The sequence below is a fragment of the Mobula hypostoma genome, chromosome 4, assembly GCF_963921235.1.
Source record: "Mobula hypostoma chromosome 4, sMobHyp1.1, whole genome shotgun sequence".
Lineage (NCBI taxonomy): Eukaryota > Metazoa > Chordata > Chondrichthyes > Myliobatiformes > Myliobatidae > Mobula > Mobula hypostoma.
The window spans coordinates 123,624,009-123,647,860 of NC_086100.1; the positions used below are offsets into that span (position 1 = coordinate 123,624,009).

General features: G+C 44.1%; 1 protein-coding gene across 1 annotated transcript in view; it reads left to right on the forward strand.

Annotated features, from left to right (window-relative positions):
• The first annotated feature begins 682 nt into the window (after positions 1-682).
• Positions 683-23,852, forward strand: part of ednraa (endothelin receptor type Aa) — a 57,847-nt gene continuing 34,677 nt past the window's right edge. The window contains exons 1-2 of the mRNA XM_063046448.1: positions 683-1,492; positions 2,277-2,389. Of these exons, the coding sequence (XP_062902518.1) occupies positions 1,019-1,492; positions 2,277-2,389 (587 nt within the window). The 5' untranslated portion in view covers positions 683-1,018. The remainder of the gene's footprint in view (positions 1,493-2,276; positions 2,390-23,852) is intronic.

The window sequence follows — 23,852 nt, forward strand, 5'->3', positions numbered from 1 at the left end:
AATAATCTTTTGACTTCTTAAATTTCCCATTTTGCCCCACCGCCACACCCACCAACAGCTCTCGCTATTAAAGCAGCGCAGTTTTCCATTTTCTATACTCTAGCTGTTGATCGCTGCTCCTCAAGCGTTGGAAACAACCATTTGACAAATCAAAAATATTAAAAACACAGAGAGTTCAAACATATAGCAGATATTGTCTTTACACTCTGTTTACGGAAGAGTGGGAACGATGAGTCCCGGAGACTTCACAAAAATGTTTGCGGAGCAGAACATTTAACTGAAAGGCAGTTTTCAAAGTCGCTGTTTCCTCTTCAGCTGCTTTTAAAATAACCCCAGGTATATGTAAGGATCTGTTCAATTTTTCTAGTCACGAAATGTTGGTGTCATTTAATACGAAGCGCGGTTCCTGACGTCTGAACCAAGTTAGCGAGGGAAAAATTGTACAGCACGCAATTCTGGTTTTCATTGTAATGAGGTGGTCCCTTTCCCGGCTCACGAAATGCTTTTATCAGCATCGGTCCCCAGTTCAGCGGAGTGAATGGACAGATCGGAGTCAGCTGTTGCTGTTTCCTGGTTAGCGTGCGGGACGACCCATTCCCCGCTCACTCCCCAAACGAACGGGTCGTTGCTCAGCCGAGGGAAGGGAGAGATTGGTTTGACTTTCGCACCCCTCCCACCCCCCTCCCCACTCTCTCTCTCTCTCACTCACTCTCGCCGTCTCTCGTCGCTCCGTTTAGGGAAGCTTCATAGAGTGAAGAACTTCAGTTGGATGGGGCCAGACGCCGGCTTCAGGACCGAGGAATTGCGTGCGGAGAAGGTTTGAATTTCTTCCCGGGACAGCTTTAGACACGGTGGAGGAAAGGTGCCGAGGAAGTGAGCGGCAGAGAGATCTACTGGATTTGAGCTTGAGTTCTCTACTCAGCTCTGAGGTGGCAAAGAGCTCCAGGCTTGGTGCGGTTTTAACGTGTGAAATTGTAGGATCGAATTCCTGACTACTTTTCCCCGAGTTTGCTTGGGGATGGAGATCGTGCATGTTTGCACGGCTCTGTGTTGGGTTCCACTTTTCGCTGGCTTCGCGATATTGCCGGTGGGTACTGAAGAATATCCGACGCCGGACAATGAGACTGCGAAGAGATTCTCTTCCCCGTCCCAGCACATGGACGTGGTCCACCCCACCGCAGTCTGGCACAAGCAGAATGAGGGCAGCGTCACCCCGGATTTTCAGGACGGGTTGAGGGACATCAACCGGTCGGCGGGCAGTGCCAGCAATTTCTCTTGCCCCGATGCGCCCGACAGCGACCCTGCCTTCAAGTACATCAACGCGGCCATCTCCTGTGTTATCTTCGTGGTCGGAGTGATCGGAAACGTTACCCTGTTACGGATCATTTACAAGAACAAGTGCATGAGGAATGGTCCCAACCTGTTGATCGGCAGCCTGGCCCTGGGAGACTTGCTTTACATCATGATCGACATCCCGATCCACATAGTTAAGGTGTAAACTTTCACTCACATCCCCTGCCTTCACCACTTCTTCAGGGTTCTGCGGCTGGCTCTTGTCTCCTTCGCGTCTGCTCGCGTTTTTCCATTCCTGCCTTAACCATTTTTCTTATTGTTTCATCTCCGATCACGATCTCTTCATTTCCCAATGCCCCACTCTCACTTTTCCCTCTCCGCTACTATTTCCCTTCTCTCCTTTCACTATCCGTGTCGCATCTCACCTTTCTCCGAGTCTCTGTTCTTTCTCGGCGTTCCGGCTTGTGTTTTTTCATTCGCTATCCAGGCTATTCTCTTTCCCCTCGGCACCCTCGGAGATTTTACCAGCTTTTATGACATAGTTTGTGTGTTGAATATTAATTCATGGAATTGAACCAGAAATAAAAGGCCTCGAGTTCCTGTCAAGTTTTAATATTTTCAGTCACTTCTCACTTTCTGGTGTTCACCAACTCTTTCTTTTCAAGGTCCTTGTCTTGTACCAGTTTTAACTCTTTTCCAACATTTAAGTGGTTCTTCCTGTTCTTCGTTAGACCTCCATCTTCTGCATGTCGTCATCAATGGTTTTCATAGCCTTTTAATTTGCCCTTGGAGCTTCCTTTGACTCCCGGTTAGCTGTTGACCAAGAGATTACTTGTTTACTTTTTCCTGTGTTCTGGGGTGTGGGAGAGGTTGTGGTAAAGGAACAAGTAATTGTTCTCATAATTTATTCCTTTTATTTAATGCTAGTTTTTATTCCTCGGTCTCCTTAGTCTCGTTAATTGACAATTAACCATCTTTTCCAGCTTCTGTTACCAAAGTGGCCTTTTGGGATTGTTGTTTGCAAGCTGGTGCCTTTCTTACAGAAAGTATCAGTGGGGATCACAGTGCTGAACCTGTGTGCTCTGAGTGTGGACAGGTAGGCGTATTCTCGCTTCTGTGTAGCATTTATAGTTTTGTTATCTGATCACCATCCCCAGTTCTACCAGTAGCCTGGTTTTGGCACATAGCATGTTAGGTAATCTTGTGACCAGGAATACAGGCCAACCCCAAGTTATGAATGCTTGACATAGGGACACCCCTACATGCAAAACAGCTCCTATAATATGATTAAATTCAAAACTATGATGTACACATATAGATCTGTTCTTGTAAACAACAGAACTAGTTTCCACTCTCTCTCTCTCTCTCCCCACTTTTATTATTTGTTCCTCTGTATAAATCTAACATGCATTTGCTGCCACTCGCTACAATACCAAAGCTTAACATACTGAAATACTTACGTGTATTTTATGACATGATGAAATTGACTTAAGACTATTCATTACCTGGGAATGGCCTGTATACTACTTTAAATTGCACAATACATTCAAAGGTAGAAAAAAAAATCCTATAAAGAAACAGAATCAAGCTAACGTTCAGGAATTTGAAGTTCAGGATTCTAGTTCCATTCTAGTCAACAAAAACTTAAGTTATTTACATTTCTTTAATCAAATAAGTCGAACAATGACAGATCAGTGTATATGCATGCTGCTATATATTATAACAGAAGGTTAAGTATAAATATGTTGCTGTTTTCAATGGCTTAAAATGCAAGTAAGTTATGGGAACATTCCTTTGAGATTTTACATTTTGTTAAGATAGGAAATGTGACAGTTTTTTTCCAATACATAGTGCCATTTTGTATGAAATTTAATCACAATGGAGTTGCTAAAGCATAGTACATTGCAAGTAGGATAGTTGATATTGAATATAATTCTCTGGCTGAAATTACCATTATGTTATTCTGCTTCAATTTAAATGAAATTCACCAGTACCCACATTACCACATTGTTTGATTTCTGACAACAGAATTTGAATCTAGCCTGGGAATATTTGAATTTAGATGCAAACCTAAGAATTAAATTCAAGTTAATAGTATCACATCAGTCTGATGATTTCATTCAACTTTGGTTTTCACGATCCAGATATAGGAATGAGCTTAATTTTACTTCCAAGTCCTGCTGAAGGGTCTCTGCCTGAAATATTGACTGCACTTTTTTCCATAAATGCTGCCTGGTTTGCTGAGTTCCTCTAACATTTTGTGTGTGTTGCTTTAATTTCACTTCACCTATTTTAGGGCAAAAACTGATTGAAAAAAAATACCCAAATCCTAAAATTGCAAACAGCCCACCACCTCAGGAAACCACTAATTGCAACAGATGATTTGCTGATTTTGAACAAGACGTCATTTCATTTTGTCATCACATGTCTGATGTGTGTGCTGCAGGAGTATTTTTCAAGAAAGCTTTTTTTTTACCAAATACAACCCCATTTCCCTGACCTATGTCTATGGATACAATTTTATCAGTTGCCTTAATTTGAGTTTAATCTGTCTGATAACTGAACAACAAAAGCTCAAAGTTGATGATCATTTAAAAAGCTGAGAAAAAAATACACACCAGTGCCTGCAGTTTTATTTTTTTTAAATCCATGATTTGTTCCATGCTTATTATTGGTTTATAGACTTAATTGCTTGAGCACAAGGCATTACCTGGGGGGGGGGGGGAGCATCAAAGATAAAATAAGGATGTGAAGATAATTCTCATAGAGTTATACAGCACATCATGTCCATGCCAAACGTTTTTACCCATCTACACTGATCTAATATGCCAACATCAGGAGCAAGTTTCTTTTCATTTAAGTTAGGGAAGGAAATTCAGCTGTGTTCTCTTTCATTTCTTATTTTTTTTTATTCTGGCATTTACTTAAAAGATGCCTACCACCCAAGTTGGGAAATAAACTGACCAGCAATGTTAATTAAATTTCTGATAGGATTTAAATCATTTACACATTTCATTTATCTTAAAAACTTAGTCATTAAAGAGCTAAGTTTATTTTACAGTGATAATAATTAGTTGCCCTTGCCTGGTATTAATATAATGGGTTCAATGGCCTCATAATGTATTCTTACTATCTGATTAATTCTGGCAATGCTGCCAACATGTTTATTCAAAAGGGTTGTCACTGAGTATCCAAAGCATCTGTCTGACCAAGGCAAAAGACCACTTTTAATTTGGAAATCTTGTGTCTCATAGAATAAATAATATCCCAGTTATCAATTTTAGCTATAATTGATGTACATTGTCCCACCAACAAGCCTGCTGCTTGTGCAATGAGATAAAATAAAAATAAAAATGAAATTATAATTGGAAGAGCTGAAATATTTCCTTTCACCAGGACACCTAGCTTCCCATGCAGACAATCATTTCACCCAATGCCAGCAACACACCTTATTGGTTCAATTTGTTCAGCCGTGAAAGGACACCATTTTGGCCCATCTGCCAAGTGTATAAAAGAGGTCAAAGACTAGAGCAGACATGGGACAGGAAATGATGGCCCATTAGTCCAGTCCGTCGCTGAGTTCAACACGAAACCCCTCCTGGCAGAAATTTACTCCCAAAATTCTTCCCTCTTTACTTTCCTCATAATGTGGTACTGGAAGCCTCAGAAGCAATTCAACATTCTTAACTGTAATCCTGGGCTGAGCATCTACAATCTATTTCACTACTGGAGCGACTGGAACAGACTCCCAATCTCCTGATATGTACACCATCGAACATAACGGCTAGGAGCAGAAGAATCAGCTATTTATTTCGCTTTCTGAGCCACCAGTGCTGAGGAATATCATAGGACACTCATCATTTCCTTTCACTCAACTGCTACACTTCCAACTTTGAACTAAATGTTTTACTTCCAAGCCCCACTTAAAGGTCTGAGAAGTAAAACAATAAACCAAAGACCCACCTACTGATTTCAAAATTACAAAGTATCACAGCTCATGATTAGATGTTTCTTTTTATTTATACGGGAAATGTAGACTCATTGGCAACAATTATTTTTCAGCTCAAATTATCCTAGAACTAATGAGCTAATGAGCTGTCTTCTTAAACTACTGAAGCCTGTGTGGTGAAGGTTCTCTCACAATGACGTTAGGTAGGAGGTACCAAGAATTTAACAAAGCAGAGATTAAAAAATGGTGTGTTTTCAAATCTGGCTGCATTGAAGAGAATTTGGAGCTATTGGAATTCCCATTAGTCCTCTGCTTTTGTCCTTTCTATTGGATTGACATAGAAACATAGAAAACCTACAGCACAATACAGGCCCTTTAGCCCACAAAGTTGTGCCAAACATGTCCCTACCTTAGAAATTTCTAGGCTTACCTATAGCCCTCTATTTTTCTAAGCTCCATGTACCTAACCAAAAGTCTCTTAAAAGACCCCATCATATCTGCCTCCACCACCTTTGCCAGCAGCCCATTCCATAAACTCACCTCTCTCTGAGTTAAAAAACTTACCCATGGCATCTCCTCTGTACCCAGCACCTTAAACCTGTGTCCTCTTGTGGCAACCATTTCAGCCCTGGGAAAAAGCCTCTGATTATCCACGATCAATGCATCTCATCATCTTATACACCTCTATCAGGTCACCTCTCATCCTCCGTCTCTCCGAGGAGAAAAGGCTGAGTTCACTCAACCTATTCTCATAAGGCATGCTCCCCAATCCAGGCAACATCCTTATAAATCTCTTCTGCACCCTTTCTATGGTTTCCACATCCTTCCTGTAGTGAGGCAACCAGAACTGAGCACAATACTCCAAGTGAAGACTGGCCAGGGTCCTGTACAGTATAGCTGCAACGTTACCTCTCGGCTCCTAAATTCAATTCCACTCCTGATGAAGGTCAATACACCGTACGCCTTCTTAACCACAGAGTCAATATTGCTATAATGTATTTTGTAAATGTACACAGTACAACTGGAATGTATTAATGGTGGAGAGGAAATGATATTTAATGTGGAGAATGGCATGTTGATTATGAAAGCTGTTTTGTCTTGAATGTTGCTGCTCTTCTTAAGTGTTATTGGAGTTGCAATAATCCAAGCAAAAGAAGCATTTTGCATCAAAGTTACAAGCGATGTTCAGTTGAAGGCAGAAAGGCTTTCATGAATCATGAACTGAGCCATTTGCTGCCAGATACCCAACCTACAAACTGCTCTTGACACAATTTACTCAGTAACTGCAGAATTTAAATAATGAATGTCTGAGGTGGGCAACTTAAAGGAGGTGGTTCCATTAAATATCAAGTGAAGGTGGTTAGTCTCTCTCTTGTTGCAGATAGATTAGATAGATTCAACTTTATTGTCATTGTGCCGAGTACAGATACAAAGCCAATGAAATGCAGTTAGCATCTAACCAGAAATGCAAAGAATAGTGTTATTTACAAAATAACTGCGACTAAAAAGTAAGTGCTACAGCACACAAATATAAAAGTACTGAGACAGTACAATATGTGTACAATACTGCTTAGCGCTGTGATGTGAGGTTCAGCAGGGTCACAGCCTCAGGGAAGAAGCTCTTCCTGTGCCTGCTGGTGTGGGAGCAGAGGCTCCTGTAGCACCTACCGGATGGGAGGAGAGTAAAAAGTCTATGGTTAGGGTGAGATGCATCCTTTTTGCCCTGCCCAGGCAGCATTTATGGTAGATGGTGGGCAATTGGGTGCCTATAATCCACTGGGCAGTTTTCACCACACGCTGAAGTGCTTTGCGGTCCGATACAGGACAATTGCCATACCACACTGAGATGTAGTTGGTAAGTATGCTCTCAATGGTACAGCAGTAAAAGTCCATCAGTATCCTGGGACAGAGGTGAGCTTTCTTGATGCTCCACAGGAAATAAAGGCGCTGTTGTGCCTTTTTGATCAGGACGGAGGAGTTCAGGGACCAGGTGAGATCCTCGGAAATGTGGACACCAAGGAATTTGAAGCTTGATACACACTCCACTACAGCTCTGTTGATGTAGATGGGGACATGAGTGTAGCTCCTAGCATGCCTGAGGTCCAATGATCTCCTTGGTCTTCTGGGTGTTAAGGGCCAGGTTGTTGTCCGCACACTCACATGGCCAGGTGCTGGACCTCGTCCCTGTAGGCCATCTTGTCATCCCCTCTGATCAGGCCAACCACCGTGGTGTCATCTGCAAACTTGATTATGGAGTTAGAACCCTGTACAGGAACACAGTCATAGGTGAAAAGGGAGTACAGAAGAGGGCTCAGCACACAGCCTTGAGGCACACCGGTGTTCAGGATGAGAGTGGAGGAGGAGAGGTTGTCTAACTTTACTGATGGGGTCTGTTAGTCAGAAAGTCCAAGGTCCAAAGGGGTGAGCTGATACCAAGCTGGCGAAGTCTGGTGATCAGCTTGGAGGGGATCATAGTATTGAATGCCGAACTAAAGTCAATGAACAGCATTCTGACGTAAGAGTTGGGGCTGTCCAGGTGGGTCAGGGCAGAGTGAAGTGCCGTGGAGATGGCTTCCTCTGTTGACCTGTTGGTGTGATAGGCAAATTGAAGGGGGTCCAGGGTAGTGGGCAGACAGGATTTCAGATGTGATAGAACTAGTCTCTCGAAGCACTTTGCAATGATGGGGGTGAGTGCAACTGGGTGGAAGTCATTCAGGCCCGTGGCAGTGGAATGCTTTGGCACTGGCACGACGGTGGCGACCTTGAAGCTTGTGGGGACAACTGCCTGGGCCAGGGACAGATTAAAAATGTCCGTGAAAACCCCGGCCAACTGCCCTGCACAGACTCTGAGCACATGGCCAGGTATTCCATCTGGACCAGCTGCCTTCCGTACATTCACCCTACTCAGGGTGGGGCAAACATCGGAGGTGGAAAGTGAGAGAGACAGTTCACCAGGTGGGAGATCCGCTTTGAGGGTGACCTCCTTGTTCTCTTGGTCAAAGCGAGCGTAGAAGTAATTGAGCTCATCAGGGAGGGAAGCAAGGCTGGAAGGGGGCACAGTACTAGGTGGTTTGAAGTCTGTAATGACCTGTATGCCATGCCACATGCACCAGGGGTCCGAGGAGTTGAATGCTCCTCGATTCTCTGTTTGTATATGTGCTTAGCCTGAGAGATTCCCCTCCTCAGGTTGGCCCTGGCCGAGCTGTAAGCCTCCCGATCTCCAGACCTGAACACTGAATGTCTGGCTTTGAGCAGGAGGCAAACTTCTCTGTTCATCCATGGGTTTCTGATTGGGGAAAGCTTTTGATCGTTGAAAACTTATGATCATTGTGGTAAGTGTTGCAAATATCGCTGGCTACCTATCAACCAGATTATCCCTTGCCTGTAATATTGCCCAGATCCTGATGCATGAGGTAATGAGGTAGGAATGTGTGAAGAAATAACAGAGAAATATGCTAGTAACAACTTATAAATTATCTTTTGTGTCTTGTGTGGAAGAATTTGTTGACTATACATGTGCTAAATTATTATGATACACACTAGAAAATTTAACTTCAGAAATTTCGAGGTTAGTTTTACAATTTTGCAGTCATGATCTGCACTTTGGAGTTCTGTGTCCATGATTGGATCTCTAGATCAGCATGAGTCCTTCTTGGACAGCCGATCTGGACAAAGGTGACCAAGAACAGGTTTTGCAACTGCAAGAGCGACACCAGCTGCTCACAGCCCTGCCACTCCACAGAGGACACTGAGATGAAATGAAATATCTTTATGGTCATTGCATAGCACAATATGTCATGCACCAATACAGCGAAAATGAGTTTACAACTCTCATACTCAACGCTATAAAACAACAAATAAAATAAATATACAATAAATAAATCAAGTAACCAGCCAGTACGAGCAATGTCCAGCAGTACAAAAGCACAACTCAGATGCATGACAGCCATAAAACCAGTATTAAAGTAGCAATATAACAAATTTATGGATGATGCTTGATCGATTGGTTCAGAACAATTATAGCTCTGGGTAAAAGCTATTTTTCAGTCTGGAAGTGTGAGCATATGAAAATCTTATAACGTCTGCCAGATGGAAGTTCAAACAGATGATTGCATGGGTGTGTATTGTCCTTACAGATGCTTGTAGCTTTCATTAGGCAGTGAGAGCTGTAGGTGTCCTCCAGGGCAGGGAGCTGTGTCCCGATGATCTTCTGTGCGCTAGAGATGACCCGCTGAAGTGCTTTCCTATCAGCTGCTGTACAACCGAGATACCACACAGAGATGCAGTATGATAAGATGCTCTCTATGGTGCAGCGGGAAAACGTCACCAGCATCTGTTCGGGTAGACTAGTTTTCTTCAGCGTCCTGAGGAAAAACAAGCGTTGCTGTGCTTTCTTAACTATTGTTGTGGTGTTAGTGGACTATGTAAGGTCTTCTGAGATAATATATTCCCAGGAACCTGAAACTGGACACTCTCTCCACTGTGTCAGGGGAGCTCCACCGCCTTTGGAAGACTATTCACTGGAATATTCAGAAGCTGAGGAGGAAGCAGTCATTCACAGTCCACTGAAACAAGAGAACATTCGCCAACTCTACCTGGTGGCTAAATTTTGTCAGTTGTCAAAGATCGCCAGAAGCTGTGACTTCTTTGCTTTGCTTCTTTCCTAGAAACTTGCTGGGTTTCATAATAACAGCCAATGGTACATAAAATAGAGGGCTAATAGTCAGGATAGATTGTCATATAAAATCTTCCCGCAGTTCTGCAGTGAAATTGACTCAGCACCTATGCTTGTGGCTCCAACTGCCTTTGCAGAGGAACAAGATACCACTGAAGCCTGTTTGTGCCATATAAGGGGATCCTCCATGCCAGCTTGAAGCATTTCTCAACACAAGATAATCCACTCCATCCATGTGCAGTTGGTGTGCAAGAACAAAAGATGTTCCGGCAGTCTGTGGGAGGTTACAACATAGTCTCCATAGTGCTTTTGCCTTGCAGTAGTTGAAAGCCACTGAACTCAATGGGCGAATGTGGTGGCACAGTTAACAGAGTAGCGGTGGTTCAGTTCTGATCTCCAGTGATATCTGGAGTCTGAGTGTCCTTCCTCTGCTCAGATGCTTTTTTCCCCCCTAGGTGCTCTACTTTCCTCCCACACCTCACATGCAGGTTGGCTAGTTCACTGACCAATGCGTGTGCAGGGAAGTGACAGAATCTAGAACCTAGGACTCAGTGGACCACACAGCTTGTTTCTGTGCTTGTGACTCTTTGACTCTATGACCACACCTATCATATGGCACTCAGGTACAAGTGATACTCAGTTAAAAAGTGGCTGATGTTGCCAATTAAGAACACGATCAGTGAGGTTGAAGGTGTCGTTCAGATACCTGAATGAATCTGAAGTGCCATTTTCTGGGCACAAGCCGGAGTTACTGAGATGAACATGATGTGTTCAACCCCACATGGTTAAACCTGCAGGGGAGACAAGGTGCCGTGCACAGAGTTTGTGTAGATAGTAACACAGAAAGTGGAGCGTTCCCCTGGGATTTCCCATTATAAAAGTTCACCACTGAACAACAAGATGCACATTTCACTCCCTTATCACATTCTCGTAGATTAAGGCAAAGCCAGCTTGCACAGAACTAACTGTCCTGTTCACTGCCTTCTATCGCTCAGCATCATAGCTTGAAGGAGCAGTAAGGGAAAGTTCATTTTAGGCGAGGCGAGAGGTGTGGGAGCAAGGTGAAATCATTGTGCTGGTAGGAAGACCATAGGAGGGGGACAACGTGAAAGGGCAGAAAAGACACAGGAAGATGGTTTACAGCTAGTGCTGTTGAATCTAGGGATACCCCTCCCTGACCATAGACCATCCTAGAAACACACACAGAATGCCGGAGGAACTCAGCAGGCCAGGCAGCATCTATGGAAAACAGTACAGTCGACATTTCGGGCTGTCCTGCTGAAGGGTCTCGTGTTTGTGATGTTTTTCATATGGATCTTACTCTTCTTGGATCCTTTGCCAGGAAAAGGTGCTGGTGGCATCCGTCAGTCTCGCAAGACCGTGGATCTGTGCCTGGATTCTCCAGGGCGCAGGCCTGGGCAAGGTTGTATGGAAGACCAGCAGTTGCCCGTGCAGCAAGTCTCCCCTCTCCATGACACCAATGTTGTCCAAGGGAAGGGCAAGGGCCAGTACAGCTTGGCACTGGCGTCATCACAGGAGTTGCCAGAATGAGGTTGAAGGCAACGTCAGACTGCTTTAGGGACTCCAGCTCCAGATTTGTCCTCAGGGTTTACTCCCGAAGCCTTTCCCATGAGTGGGTATGGCCGCAAGACAGCGGAGGTTTGAAATCAGAGTTTTCCCTCTCTTAGATGGACTGCCTCCCCAGGCTGGCAAGCTCCATCTACCCGAAGCACTGGTTTTAAGGTGCCAGGACCCGCCTTCGCCCCTTCTCCTGTCAGTAGAAACAGTTCCGCCAGGCTTAGAGGCTAAGCCACACGAGAAGGCCAGGAGTTGGAGTTGATTGTCAGAGGCTATTTGAGTCGCATGCCATGAGGAGCACGTTTAGGTAGTGCGAGCTTGTCCCCAGTACCACTCCTCAGCTTGACAACCTTGGAACCAAGAAAAAGTAACATCCTATCTAATGTGACTAAAATATATCCTATCTTTAAGATCCTGGTATTATTGAAACAGGGCCAAGTAAGATCAATACTGTACAAAAATATTAGAGTACTGAATAGGATGATATACATAGGAAAAATAATCCTGATAGAAGACCACTGAGCAGTCTCTCAGTACAGTCAGACAGACTGTTACAGGAAGATGGGCTATTAATGGAAAAGGAAAGGGCAGGTTTACAGATTAGGGTTTTAAACTGGAGCAGAATTAATTCTGAGGGAATCAGGTAGGATCAAGCAGAGGTTAATTGGGTAAGCCTATTTTAAAGGATAGGAATGAATGTCATGGGAGGCTTTTAAGAGTGAGATACCAACAGTCCATTGCAGTATGTTCCTTTTAGGGTGAAGGGTCGGTCTGGCATGTTTAGGGAGCCTTGGGTGATGTGAGATAGAGGTCACGGGTTAGTGGAGCAGAATTAGGTCATTCAACCTATCAAGTCTGCTCTGCGTTCCTCACCTTCTCCCCATAGTCCTTAAGCTGTATACCTATCAGGACCCAAACCATCTCTGCTTTAAATAAACCCAATGCCTTGGTTTCTACAGCTCTTCATGGTAATGATCCACTATCACCAGGGTGGACAAATTCCTCCTCAACTGATCTTTAAGGCTGTATTCTAAGATCATGTCCTCAGATTCCAGACTCTCTGACTGATGGAAACATCCTCAAAATATCCATTCTATCAAGGCTTTTCAGTATCTGGTTGTTTTCAATGAGATTTCCTACCATCCTTCTGAACTCCATCCAGTTCAGACCCAGAGATATCAAACACTCCTCATATGATAAGATTTCAATTCCGGTGAGCCTCCCTCCTATGGATCCTTTCCAGGGCCAGCATACCTTTCCTGAGATATTGGGACCAAAATTGCTCACAACCTGGCTGCATGGGTTCAGAATTGGCTTGCCCACAGAAGGCAGATGGTGGTAGTGGATGGAGCATATTCTGCCTGGAGGTAGGTGACCAGTGGAGTTCCAATGAGATCTGTCCTGGGACTCCTGTTCGCAGTGATTTTTTATAAATGAGTAGGATAAGTAAGTGGAAGGATGGGTTAGTATGTTTGCAGATGATACAAAGGTTGGTAACATTGTGGATAGTGTAGAAGGTTGTAGATTACAACAGGAGATTGATAGGATGCAGAGCTGGGCGAAAAATGGCAGATGGGGTTCAGTGAAAAAGTGTGAAGTGATTCACTTTAGAAGGTGGAACTTGAAGGGAGAATACAGGGTTAGTGGTACGATTCTTAGCAGTGTTGAGGAACAGAGGGATCTTGGGGTCCAAGTCTATAGATCCTCAAAGTTGTCGTACAAGGAGGAATATGGTGTCTTGGCCTTCATCAGTCAGGGGGTTGAGTTCAGGAGCTATGAAATAATGTTGCAGTTCTATAAAACTCTGGTTAGTCTGCACTTGGAGTATTTTGTTCATTTCTGGTCACCTCATTATAGGAAAGGTGTGGACGCTTTGGAGAGGGTGTAGAGGAGATTTACAAGGATGCTGCCTGGATTGGAAAGCATGTCTTATGAGAAAAAGTTGAGCAAGCGAGGGCGTTTCTCTTTGAATTGAAGGATGGTGAGAGGTGATTTGAAAGAGGTATACATGATGATGAGAGGTACTGATAGAGTCGACGGCCAGAGACATTTTCCCAGAGCGGAAATGACTAATACAAGAGGGAGTAATTGTCAGGTATGGCAGTAGAGGTAGTAGGGAGATTTAAGATGGATAAAGGTAATAAAAGGTGAGAGGGAAACATTAGATTGATCTCAGAGTAGGTTAAAGGGTTGGCATAATATTATGTATTGTTGCTGTACTTTTCTATGTTCTGTGTTCTTAGACATGTGAGCATAATGTTACACTGTGCATAATGTTTCAGCCAGCCTATAGTAACTGGAGTGTGCAAACAGCAGGAGCTATACACTCAGTGGCCACTTTATTAGGTACACCTGCACAGCTGCTCATTAATGCAAATATATAATCAGCTAACTATGTGACAGCAGTTCAAATGCATTAAAGCATGCAGACATGATCAAGAGGTTCAGTTGTTGTTCAGACCGAACATCATAATGGGAGGAAAACATGTGATCTACATGACTTTGACCATGGAATAATTGTTGGTGCCAGATGGAGTAGTTGGAGTATCTCAGTAATTGCTGATCACCCAGGATTTTCAGACACAACAGTCTCAAAAATGGTGCAAGAAACAAAGAACATCCAGTGAGCATCGGTTCTATGGGCAAAAATGTCTTTTTAATGGGAGAGGTCAGATGAGAATGGCCAGGTGGGTTCAAGCTGACAGGAAAATGACAGTAATTCAAATAATCACACGTTACACAATGGTGTGTAGCAGAACATATCTGAACACACAACATGTCGAACATTGAACTAGACAAGCTACAGAAGCAGAAGACCTTGGCCACTTTAGTAGGTACAGGAGCTACCTAATAAAGTGACCACTGATTGTAGACCCCAATTTCACAATCAAGTATTCCTAAGCAGTGGTGTCACAGTTTAAACATTCAATGTCACTTGTTCTTGCTTGATTTCTTCTCTACTTTACAATAATGATTTATTGCATAGTTTGGCTAAATTCAAAGCAACACACACAAAATGCAGGAGGAACCCAACAGGTCAGCCAACATCTATTGAAATGAATCAGCAATTGACATTTTGGGCCGTAACCCTTTATCAGCATTGGAAAGGAAAGGGGAGGATGCTAGAGTAAGAGGGTGAGGAGGAGTGGAAGGAGGACAAGCTAGAAGGTGATAGGTGAAGCCAGGTGGGTGGGGAGGGGGAGATGAAGAAAGAAGCTAGGAGATGATAATTGGAAAAGGCAAAGGGCTGGAGAAAAAGGAATCTGATTGCAGAGAAGAGGAGAGGGCCATGGGAGAAATGGAAGGAGGAGGGACACTAGAGGGAGATGATAGGCAGGTGAAGAGAAGAGGTAGGCGGCCAGAGTGGGGAAGAGAAGAAGGAAAGAGGAGTGAAAAAATATACTAGGAGAAATCAATGTTCGTGCCATCAGGTTGGAGGCTTCCCAGACAGAATATGAGATGTTGCTTCTCCATCCTGAGAGTGGCCTTACCATGACACAAGAGGAGGCCATGGACCAACAGATTTGAATAATAATGGGAATCAGATGTACAATTGTTGGGCACCAGGAAATTCCGACTTTTTTTGGATGGAGTGGAGGTGCTCACAGACCCCCATTCTTTGAAGAGGGAAAACATCTCTGATGTCCTGGAAAGTCTTGTTGTGTGATCATTATTAATAATTGCTCCTGGCTATGAAATATATAGTACACCATGGCACCATTTTCTTTCCATATTAATTTTAAAACTAAAGAATTCTAAATGTACGAAAGGAATGATTGACAAATGTAATGAAATTATTTGTGATCTGATTGGTTCTGGCAAGATGTAAGTAACTGCACATAAATGTAAACTATGGGTGTGCATTGAGTACATGTTGGGCAGGCAATGATAATAAAACTAAGTCAGACAGGAAAGAAAGCTGCAGTCTATTATTCATGGTCTGCTTATTAACCTCTGTTACTGGATGTTTAGGGGCAGTAATAGTGTCTCTGTTCTCTTATGAAACCTCCATTATTGAAGGTGCAGGTCAATACCACTTCAGTTTTATTTTAAATTGAGACCTGAAGGCAACCTGAGCAAAATCGAGGGAAGCAGTTTAAAGTTATCCAAATAAAACCTTTGGCTCTTGTTCAAAATGCCAGAGTTTTAAGGAAGTTTCACCTTTAGCCTCTTTCATTAACCCCTCAAATTTTTTGGAAAAGAAACTTCACAAGTTTCTTTTCCAAAAATTTGAGAATCCTCAAGAGGATGACTTCACAAAAATGTTATAGTTTTACTAATTTCTCCAGTGAATTGACTTCCAACATTGTATCTGAGGTAAACCCCTGATTTTACTCAAAAATTCTCACTGAATAAAGTTGTAACATGACTCGTTATACTTCAAAAGGCATTGTGATTTTTAAAAATGTTGCATTTTCCCAATGATGAAAGCTGTTCACTTGTAGAGTAACTGATTATCTGCAATTAGCTGGAAATATTTGGCTGGAATTCTAGTTTCAGATAGAGAAAATTGATTCAATGGCTGATGTGAAAAATCTAGCTGTGTTGACCTGACTACGAACCCACCCTTTGTACAATGAGGGTCACATGAATTACAGAAATTACAGAGACTCGTATCCAGACGAGTGGAGGCACCACACAGATGTGTGCCCCCTAGGAGTATCATGATCTTTAAGCTCTAACACTGGAACATGGAGGAAAGATCAACTGAAATGTAAATGGGTTTATTTTTCTCGCTTCTCCCCTAGGACTGACGATGCAGGCAGAGGTCAATTGCCATTCTTTTCTTCAGTGCCATAGCTTAAAGGAGGCCAGTACAAGGCAGAGCCTATTGTCAATAGATCAGTAATATTACAAATGTCATGTAGGAGAACCCCCAAGGAAGCTTATCCTACACTCGCCATCACAGATTTCAGAGTTTTAATTTTGAACACACTAGATATCTATAAAGTCACGAAGGCTTAGGCAGGGTGAACAAGTACATTTTTTCCCAGGGAGGAGAACCAAAAGCTGCAGGGCAGAAGTTTAAGGAGAAAGCTGTAAGATTTAAAAGGGACATGAGGGGCAGCTTCTTGCAGAGGATAGTTGGTATATGGAATAAGCTGCCGGGAAAAAAAATGCTTGAGGCAGATACAGTAAAAACATTGAAAAACCCCTTGGATAAATACATGGGTAGGTGGGTTTCACAAGGATATGGCCATCTATGAGCAGTGGGACTAGCTTGGTTGGTGCCATGGTTGGCATAGAAGAGTTCCCATGCTGTATCACATTATGCTGAATTTTGAAGTCAATAAAAAAAGAGAAACATTTTCAAAGACACGGATAAGTGGATCTGTTGGCACTGCATCCTTTGCTATCAGTTACCATATACCAGCATTATAAACATCCACACAGCATTTTTTAAAAAGGGCAGGCATCCAAGCTAGTAGACAATCAAGAGTGTCAGGTACTCCGCAGAAGTAATGTGATTTCTGAGCATGTTATATTATTCTACAAAAATTTCTTCTGTCTTGGGTGTCAGTTTGACTTTGTATGGGGAGATGCTGTCTTGACTAGTTTGACTGAATTTTTCAAGGAGGTGATTAGGTGTGTTGAAAAAGGTAATGCAATCAATGGGGTTTATATGGACTTCGAGAGGGTCTTTGACTAGGTCCCACATGGGAAAGTGGTGCAAAAGATAGAATGCATGGATTCCAGGACAATTTGGAAAATCAGATCTGGAATTAGATTGGCTGAGTGATAGGAAACAGAGGATGGTTTTTACAGTAATAACCAATGGTGCTTGAATCCTTGTTGTCAGATACATATCCTGATAGATCTGAACGATTAGAAGTGTGCAAATAATGCAAACATTGGTGTTGATAGTGAGGACAGTATTCAATGGTTACAAGTCGATATGGATTGGTAAGATTCTCTGAGAATGACAGTTGGAACTTAATTGTGAAAATTCCTGGGCAGTACAGTGGCAAAAATAGTAGAGTTAATATCCAACAGCTCAAATCTCCCATCATTCTATGCTCCAGGGAAAAAAGTCCTAACCTATTCAACATTTCCGTTTATCTCAAGTATTTAAGTCCCAGCAACATCCTTGTAATTTTTGCTATCTTTCCTGTAGGTAGGTAACCAGAACTGCACACAACACTCTAAATTTGGACTCACCAACGTCTTATACAGTTTCAACATAACATCTCTACTCCTGTATTCAGTGCTCTGATTTATGCAGCCAATGTGCCAAAACGTCTCTTTATGCTTTATCTACCTGTGGAAGTCTGCTCCACCATTTCACTGTGGCTGATTTATTATTCCTCTCAACCCTGCATCAAGATGTCAAAATGCTGTATCATATTAAGCAACAGGACAAGTGCCAGAAAATAGAATCAATATAGATAGGTAGTTAATAGGCCAAATGAGCTGTTTCCATGCACTGTGACTCTATGCAACAGAATGATTCAGTATGGTTTCCTGCAACCCAGTGTCAGCTGTACATGGGCAATTCAGTGTGCACGGGTGAAGTGTTCCTTGTCCAGATGGATTCACAGGTGACAGATCCTGGAATTCCTTGATGGAATTTCACAACTCCTGGCTAAGATCAGCAGGAGATGCATTGTGAAAACAGGTTTGGCAATTTGCCACTGTATTCGCAAAGGAAGAGCTGAACAATTCCTATTGGATTTTCAGTCTGCTCTGCTAAAAGCACCATTTGGAGAATGTCAGCTCTGCATCTGTTGAAACAAATAGATGGCCAGCGAACTTTGTCTAGTTGAACGGTAGAAAAAAAATAACTGTGGTGGCATTGTCATGCTGAAAGAATATTTTGGCAAACATATGTTAGCCCAAGAATGAGTTGAACCAGAAAAGTATGAGTAATTTTCATCAAGATGTTATCTCACGTACTTGACATGATGGCACATATTGAAACATTGTGTAACTAGTGAATTCCAGATGACTTAGCACTTCCTAATAAGTGGAGAAAATGTTTCAAACAAACATACTGAGCATATGTTCAAGCAAAGAAATAATGTTTGGTGGAAAGCTTTACATGATTGCAGCAATTATTTAAATTGAAAACAATTTTGATTATAATTGACATGCATTTATGAAAGGAAAATTATATTTGACTTATCTAATAGAAATTTTTGAGAATGTATCAAGTAGAAGAGATGAGATCCTGTGGGTGAGGTCCATTTCCAATTTCTGAAGACTTTTGATAAGGTCCCACAAAGGAACAAAGATGAAGCCCATGGAATTAGGGGTGATATAGTGGTGTGGATTGAGAATTCGTTTACAGATGGGGGGATAGAAGGAATAAATAGGTCTTTCTCAAAGTCAAGATTGAGTTTATTGTCATATGCACAAGCTAATGTACGGACAAGTGCAATGAAAAACTTACTTTGGTACTGAGGTTGGATTGGGTCTAACAATGAGGATGCAATGATGCTTCAAGGGGATAGAGTCTAGCTGAGTAATCAAGCAACAACATGACAGATGGAGTACGCTGTGGAGGAATATGAGATTCTCTGCTTCAGTAAATAATTGTGATATTTTCAAAGGGAGGAAACTTGGGAAATGTTGATTCACAAAGGTGTCCAGGTGTCCATGTACATGATTAACATGCAGACTTTACGCCAGAGGATTTAAGTACAAAAGTAAAGATTTCTTACTATGGGTACATAGAGAGCTTTGTATTGTGTACAACTTTTGATCTCCTTATTTGAAAAAGGATGTAATTACCATCAAGGATTCCTTGGATTCACCAGACTGGTTCCTAGAAGAGTAGGTCAGTCATATCAGGAGGGATTGAGAAGGTTAGGCCCCTACCTGCTGATATTTAGATAAATGAGAGGCAGAAATCACTGAAGCATACAAAATTCTGAGAGGGCTTAACAGAGTAGGTACAGCAAAGATGGTCTGCAGACTGAGGAATCTAGAACTAGTCTCAACTGAAGGAAAGCCATTTAATTGTGAAATAAGGAGAAATTTATTTATCCAAATGGTGGTGATAATTTGGCATTGTCTAACCCAGAGAACCTAAAACTAAGATCAGTAGGCTTCTGCATGTTGGAGAAATTAAGAAATATAATATTGAGATCTAATGTCAGCAACAGTCTTAATAAAATGCAGATCAGGATTGAGAAGCTTATAGTTGCCTACTCCTTTTCCCATTATTTATAGCCTTATCTACATATATTTTAGAAATGCAGAGCAAAAATATTCCAGTAAATTCTAGAACTTGGTTTGAACTGGAATTTGAAAAACTCTCTTAAATAATACAGTATGTTACTTCTCCCATAATATATGCAAAATTTCTAATATTAGCAAAATAAAGTAAGCAAGATGCACACTCCTCTTGTACTTAATAAAGTGGCCACTGATTGTATAATCATGGTCTTCTGTTGCTGCAGCCCATCCACGAGAAAGTCTGACGTGTTGTGCTCTTCTGCACACCACTTTTGTAACGTGTGGTTATTTGAGTAAATGTCACCTTCCTGTCAGCTTGAACCAATATGGCCATTACCTCTGACCTCTTTCATTAGCAATTCACCCACAGAATTGCAGCTCACTGGATTTGTTTTGTCTGTTTTTTGCACCATTTTCAATATTGTTGTGCATGAAAATCCCGAGTGATCAGCAGTTTCTTAGATACTCAAACCACCCCATCTGGCACCAACAATCATTACACATTCAAAGTCATTTAGATCACATTTCTTGCCCATTCTGATGTTTGTCTGAATAACAACTGAACCTCTGTCATACGGCAGTGGCTGGGAACGGACCCAAGTACAAGACACAGACACTGAAGTACTAGGGACAGGACTAGGATACAGGGCGATGGCAAGGACATGGACAGGAAAACCAGGAACCTGGAACAGGACTGAACAAGAGAGCTAGGAGCCCGGGCTTGGACTCTGAGCCAGAGACTGGATGAGGACCCAGTACCTAGGTCTTGCCTCTGGCTCGGACCCCAGAACTAAGCAAGGATGAGGCTTGGCAGGCAGGCAGGACGAGGCTGGAGTCTTCAGGCTTGAGGCTAGAGGCTAGCGACTTGGCTTGGCTTGGCAAGAGGCTAGAGACTTGGCTTGGCTAGGCAAGAGGCAAGAGGCAAGAAGCTAGAGACTTGGCTTGGCAAGAGGCTGGGGCTAGAAGCTAAAGGCTGGAGTCTTCAGGCTCGAGGCTAGGCAGGAGGCTGGAGTCTTCAGGCTCGAGGCTAGGCAGGAGGCTGGAGTCTTCAGGCTCGAGGCTAGGCAGGAGGCTGGAGTCTTCAGGCTCGAGGCTAGGCAGGAGGCTGGAGTCTTCAGGCTCGAGGCTGGAGGCTGGAGGCGAGACGAGACTTGAGGCGAGGCTGGAGGCGAGACGAGACTTGAGGCGAGGCTGGAGGCGAGACGAGACTTGAGGCGAGGCTGGAGGCTTGAGACTTGAGGCGAGGCGAGGCTGGAGGCTTGAGACTTGAGGCGAGGCGAGGCTGGAGGCTTGAGACTTGAGGCGAGGCGAGGCTGGAGGCTTGAGACTTGAGGCGAGGCTGGAGGCTTGAGACTTGAGGCGAGGCGAGGCTGGAGGCTTGAGACTTGAGGCGAGGCTGGAGGCTTGAGACTTGAGGCGAGGTGAGGCTGGAGACTTGAGGCGAGGTGAGGCTGGAGACTTGAGACTTGAGGCGAGGCTGGAGGCGAGACGAGACTTGAGGCGAGGCTGGAGGCGAGAGACTTGAGGCGAGGCTGGAGGCGAGACGAGACTTGAGGCGAGGCTGGAGGCTTGAGACGAGACTTGAGGCGAGGCTGGAGGCTTGAGACTTGAGGCGAGGCGAGGCTGGAGGCTTGAGACTTGAGGCGAGGCGAGGCTGGAGGCTTGAGACTTGAGGCGAGGCGAGGCTGGAGGCTTGAGACGAGGCTGGAGGCTTGAGACTTGAGGCGAGGCGAGGCTGGAGGCTTGAGACTTGAGGCGAGGCTGGAGGCTTGAGACTTGAGGCGAGGCGAGGCTGGAGACTTGAGACTTGAGGCGAGGTGAGGCTGGAGACTTGAGACTTGAGGCGAGGCTGGAGGCTTGAGACTTGAGACTTGAGGTGAGGCTGGAGACTTGAGACTTGAGGCGAGGATGGAGGCTAGAGACTTGAGGCGAGGTGAGGCTGGAGGCTTGAGGCGAGGCTGGAGGCTTGAGACTTGAGGCGAGGCTGGAGGCTTGAGACGAGGCGAAGCTGGAGGCTTGAGACGAGGCGAAGCTGGAGGCAGGAGACTTGAGACTTGAGGCGAGGCTGAAGGCAGGAGACTTGAGGCGAGGCTGGAGGCTTGAGACTTGAGGCGAGGCTGGAGGCTTGAGACTTGAGGCGAGGCTGGAGGCTTGAGACGAGGCGAGGCTGGAGGCTTGAGACTTGAGGCGAGGCTGGAGGCTTGAGACTTGAGGCGAGGCGAGGCTTGAGACTTGAGGCGAGGCCGGAGGCAGGAGACTTGGGGCGAGGCGAGGCCGGAGGCAGGAGACTTGGGGCGAGGCGAGGCCGGAGGCAGGAGACTTGGGGCGAGGCGAGGCCGGAGGCAGGAGACTTGGGGCGAGGCGAGGCCGGAGGCAGGAGACTTGGGGCGAGGCGAGGCCGGAGGCAGGAGACTTGGGGCGAGGCTTGGCTCCTCCTGGGTAGGGCACGGATCACCTGGGCAGGGCGCAGTACTCCTGGGTAGGGCATGGATCACCTGGGCAGGGCGCAGTACTCCTGGGTAGGGCGCGGATCACCACCCGATGGAGGCAAGGGACAGGAAGGGACAGAACCAACCCCAGGTAACGGCAAGACAGCCTGGCTTACCTGGGCGGAATCAAGGGACAGGAAGGGAGCTAGGTACAGGGTGGCTCCAGGACAAGACTGCAGGCGAGACGAGGCGAGAGTTACCAGCAAGACAAGGCAAGGCTTCAGGCAATGCAAGGTGAGGCGAGAACTTCAGGTGAGGCGAGAGTTAGCGGCAAGACAAGGCAGGGCAGGGCTTCAGGCGAGGGAACAGAAGGCAGAGGAAGGGATACAAGGAATAGGACAAGAACAATCCAGCAGCCACACCCTGGTCTCTGAAGGTATTTATGCAGCCAGCCCCAACGAGCATCAGCTGCCTCAATTAGAGCTCAACAAGATCAGAAACAGGGTAAACAGGAAAACCTGGAGCAAGGGTCGATGGACCGGACCGTGAACCGGAATATGGACTTTACGGACCGGACCATGACAACCTCTTGAGCACATCAGCATGCTTTAATGCATTGAATTGCTACCACAGGATTAGCTAATTAGATATTTGAATTAACAAGTAGGTGTACAGGTGTACCTCTTAAGTGGCGACTGAGTGTATAATTTCCCTACAATACTCATACAATATAGACAAGCACTTTGCAATTCCATTAAAGTTTCTATTGCAGCATGCCCATGTGTGGCAGTTAGCCTAACACTTTGCAGAGCCAGCTGTAATATTGGAGTTCAATTCCTGCAGCTGCCTGTAAGGATTTAGTACATTGACCTCGTGTACTTCCTCTGGGTGCTCTGGTTTCCAAGGATGTATGGATTGTGGGCATGCGATGTTAGTGTTGGAAGCGTAAAGACACCTGAGGGATGCCCCAGCACACCCTTGGACTGCTTTGGTCGTTGAGGCAAAACTATGCCGTGTTTCGATATTTCAATGTACATGTGACAATTAAAGCTAATCTTTGTACATTCAGTGTGAAAGTTTGAGCGAGCTCAGGCTTTTCTCTATGGAACAAAGGAAGATGAGAGGTGACTTGATAGAAGTGTATAAGCTGATAAGTGGACGGCCGGCATCTTTTTTGCTGGATGGAAATAGCTAATATGAGAGGGCATAATTTTAAGGTGATTAGAGGGAAGTATGGGGGGAGGTCAGAGCTAAGTTTTTTTACACAGTGGTGCATGAAATGCTCTGCCAGGGTAGTGGTCGAGGCAGATGCATCAGGGACATTTAGGAAACTTATAGATAAGCACATGGATAAAAGAAAAATGGAGAACTATGAAGGAGATAAGCATTAGATTGATCTTGTATTAGGTTTAAAGGTTACCACGATTTCGTATCTGAAGAACCTGTACTGTACTTTTCTATGTTTTATGAAGATTGTGAATGAAAATAAGTTCCATTCCTTACGACCAAGTTGGCAAAATCTGCATACAGGTAGTTCTGCTATAGTGCAATTCCTTAATGTGAATCGGTTATAAGATAATTGATGGATTAGGAAATACTATTTGCAGTATGAGGGCCACATTGGTTAAAGCACGAATGTGATCAGAAAATTATACATCTTTTCTGTGGCTCAGCTTATTAATCTCTAAAGATACCTGCTCTCTTCTGAGCCACCTTTCAACTCTTAATATAACTATAGAACCTCCTAGGA